At 46.8% G+C, this 3,188-nt stretch overlaps 1 protein-coding gene across 1 annotated transcript in view; it reads right to left on the bottom strand.

The window, feature by feature from the left end:
• Positions 1-42: 42 nt before the first annotated feature.
• Positions 43-3,188, bottom strand: part of LOC118477124 — a gene marked incomplete at its 5' end in the record, with an annotated part of 5,384 nt that continues 2,238 nt past the window's right edge. Inside the window, 1 exon segment of the mRNA XM_035972880.1 lies at positions 43-2,342. Within this exon segment, the coding sequence (XP_035828773.1) occupies positions 375-2,303 (1,929 nt within the window). The 3' untranslated portion in view covers positions 43-374.

Below are 3,188 nucleotides of genomic sequence, written 5' to 3'. Positions count from 1 at the left end.
TATGTATACATATATATTTATATATACACGTATAATATATAGATGGAAGAGGGTTGAAAGTGAGGTTACGGAAGCAAGAAACTCGGTAGGAAGATGGATCGGTGATTGGTTATATAGACAGTCGTGGTTTTGAGTATTTAAAACAGTTCTTTTCTCTATACCACCTGGCGGCTCATAGCAACGTCTTTTTGTCTGGACTACAGCAACGTCATTTTGTCTGGACTACAGCAACGTCTTTTTGTCTGGACTACAGCGACGTCTTTTTGTCTGGACTACAGCAACGTCTTTTTGTCTGGACTACAGCACCGTCTTTTTGTCTGGACTACAGCACCGTCTTTTTGTCTGGACTGGGTTGTTTGTTTGTTTTTTGACAATCAGAAGAGTTGCACAAGAATCGCAAGGACCATGGTCCCCACAGCAGCTCTTGTCGTCTGAGCCGTGTTGTCATCATTGTTAATATTAGCAATGGGCACTCCTTTACAGGTGGCGGCCCTGAGCTGGTCGATGTCCATCTCCCGACAGTCCCCGAGGGCCACCATGCAGAGCATGGCCGAGGTCTGGTGCATGGCGCGGCAGAAGTTCTTCTGGTTCACCAGGTACCGCACTGTGGGCAGCACTTTGAGGCATTCCCAGAAGCTCTTCTGGCAGTCTCCCTTTAGCCGGTGCACGGCGCTGGTCAACGGGTTGTGGCCCATGACTCTCTCCTGGCGACTCGGCTTGTACGTCGTCGGGGCCGGTTTCTGGGTCCGTGTGTTTGTGCACATCTTATTCAATACATCCTGGTAGTCTTTCTGTGAGCAGTTTCCTTGGTCAACGAGACACTTTTTGGCTGAGGGGGACTTGAGTCCTTCACACTTGTTGTCCTGTTCCAAAGACGCCTTAGCGGGTGACTGTGGAGATGAACAACTGTGGACGGTTTTTTGGCATGCCTGCGACTCCTTAGCAAAGACTTGGTCGAGTGATGGTTTACGCGGTTTGCAAGCTTCCCCCTTTGCATATTCAAAGTTTTTCTCTGTGCAACTGCCCACATCTACAAGACAAAGTTTTGCCAAAGGATTTGATAATACTGTGCAGTACTGGCCTTGTTCTATGAGTTTTGTACTTTCAGGATTCAAAGAACCGCAAGTATGAAACGAGTCTTGACACGCTTTGGGTAATGGACTAAGTATGCGATCGAATAACTTGATACCTTCGTTGGGATTCTGCGTTTGTGGGGTAGATGCTTGTGTCTTTTGGGTGGGTGCTTGTGTCTGTTGGGTAGGTGCTTGTGTCTGTTGGGTAGGCGCTTGGGGTTTTTGGGTAGAGGATGAAGGAACATTTTCTTTAGAGCATGACTGTGTCTTGACGGATTGGAAATCTTCATCTGAGCAGGGACCCATATTAACAAGACACAGTTTTGCCAAAGGATTTGACAGTACTGTACAGAACTGGCCTTGTTCGATGAGTGTTTTGGATGCTGGATTTAGAGAGCCGCAACTGTGGAACGTGTTCTGGCACGTTTCGGGTACTGACTTTAGGATTTGCTCGAACAACGCAGTGTTGTTTTGGCTGGGGCTCTGTGTTTGTGGAGTGGTGGATGGTGAAACATGTTCTGTACATACTGCTTTCTTGGCGAATGCAAGGTCATCCTCCGTGCAGCCGCCTATGTCCACAAGACAAAATTTAGCATTTGGGTCAGATAAGGCTTTACAGTATTCTCCCTTTTCCCTGAGCTCTTTGGCAGCGGTTTGTTGAGATCCACACACCCTGAACGTATTCTGACACTCCTGAGATCGTGTGCTAAGTAAGTTGTTGATTAATGTGTTGTTGCCTTGATCGGGGCTCTGGGTTTGTTGAGCAAGTGCTTGTGTCTCTTGCTCAGGGGTTTGGCTCTGTTGGGTAGGAGATGGAGAATTATGTTCTTCTGAACAGGACTGTGTCTTGACGGATTTGAAATCTTCATCTGTGCAGGGACCCATACTAACAAGACACCGTTTGGCCAAAGGATTTGACAGTACTGTACAGAACTGGCCTTGTTCGATGAGTGTTTTGGATGCTGGATTTAGAGAACCACAAAGGTGGAATCTGTTCTGGCACGTTTCGGGTACTGACTTTAGGATTTGCTCGAACAACGCAGTGTTGTTGCTTTGGTTTCCATCAGTGGGGTCGTCGCTGTCTGCCTGCTCGGCGATTAGGTTTTCCTTTAGGGATGTCTCTTTGTGAGGTGAGGACTCATGTTGAGTAGCGTAGTCCATGTCGGCGGTCTGGCTGAGACCACCGCCTATAGTGATAACGAGCACGAGGACGTAGAGTTTGGGGACCATCGTGTGGCTGCCTGTAGAGCCGTGCACAGTGTTGAAGACCTGAGGGAGGAAATTGTGAGGCATCATTTAGTGTGGTCATGTGTTAACGTCACTCAGTTGGCTGTTGTGTAGGAGCTGTAGCTATCTAAATATGTGTTTATGTAGGTTGTTGGTTGTTGTTGTTGTGGGGTTGTTGTTGTTGTGGGGGGGGGGGTTGTTTTGGGGTTTTTTTGTTAGTGTTTTACGGCGCTAGCAACTGCGTAAGGTCATATGAGCGCGAGGGACTCATAAAACATTTTCAGTTGGTATGAAATTTTGAATTTTGCCCGGGTGGCTGCCGAAGCCTACTCTTACCGGTTTTAGACCACCAAGGGATCTTTAACGTGCGCAACTTGCACCCGGGACCTCCGAGATTTTTCGCCCTTGTCCGAGAAGGCTAGGTGTAGATCTTTCCTACCAGAACACTAGGGGTGTGGCTGAAAGACAGCAGTAAGAAGCAGCCAAGGAGTTGCAATAGAAAGGCTACCGAAAAAGTCAGGAGTCCAAAGGAGGTGAGTGGGTTGGGGCAGAAAGTGAAGACGATAGAACATTGCTTAAGAGTTGGAAAGGAGGTGAAAGGAGACAATTTTAGACAAGAAAATTGTTCCGTCGCTATCCGAATTTTAACGCGGGACCTTTGGATGAGAGGCGAACACCTTAACCACTAGGCAACGAGAGCCCCTATGTATGTATGTATGTATGTATGTATGTATGTATGTACGTATGTATGTATGTATGTATGTATGTATGTGTGTATGTGTGTATGTGTGTATGTGTGTGTGTGTGTGTGTATGTGTGTATGTGTGTATGTGTGTATGTATGTATGTATGTATGTATGTATGTATGTATGTATGTATGTATGTATGT

This window comes from Aplysia californica, unplaced genomic scaffold (genome assembly GCF_000002075.1).
Source record: "Aplysia californica isolate F4 #8 unplaced genomic scaffold, AplCal3.0 scaffold00886, whole genome shotgun sequence".
Classification (NCBI taxonomy): domain Eukaryota; kingdom Metazoa; phylum Mollusca; class Gastropoda; order Aplysiida; family Aplysiidae; genus Aplysia; species Aplysia californica.
Note: the sequence above shows the minus strand (reverse complement) of the source record. Positions and strands in the feature narration are given on the sequence as shown.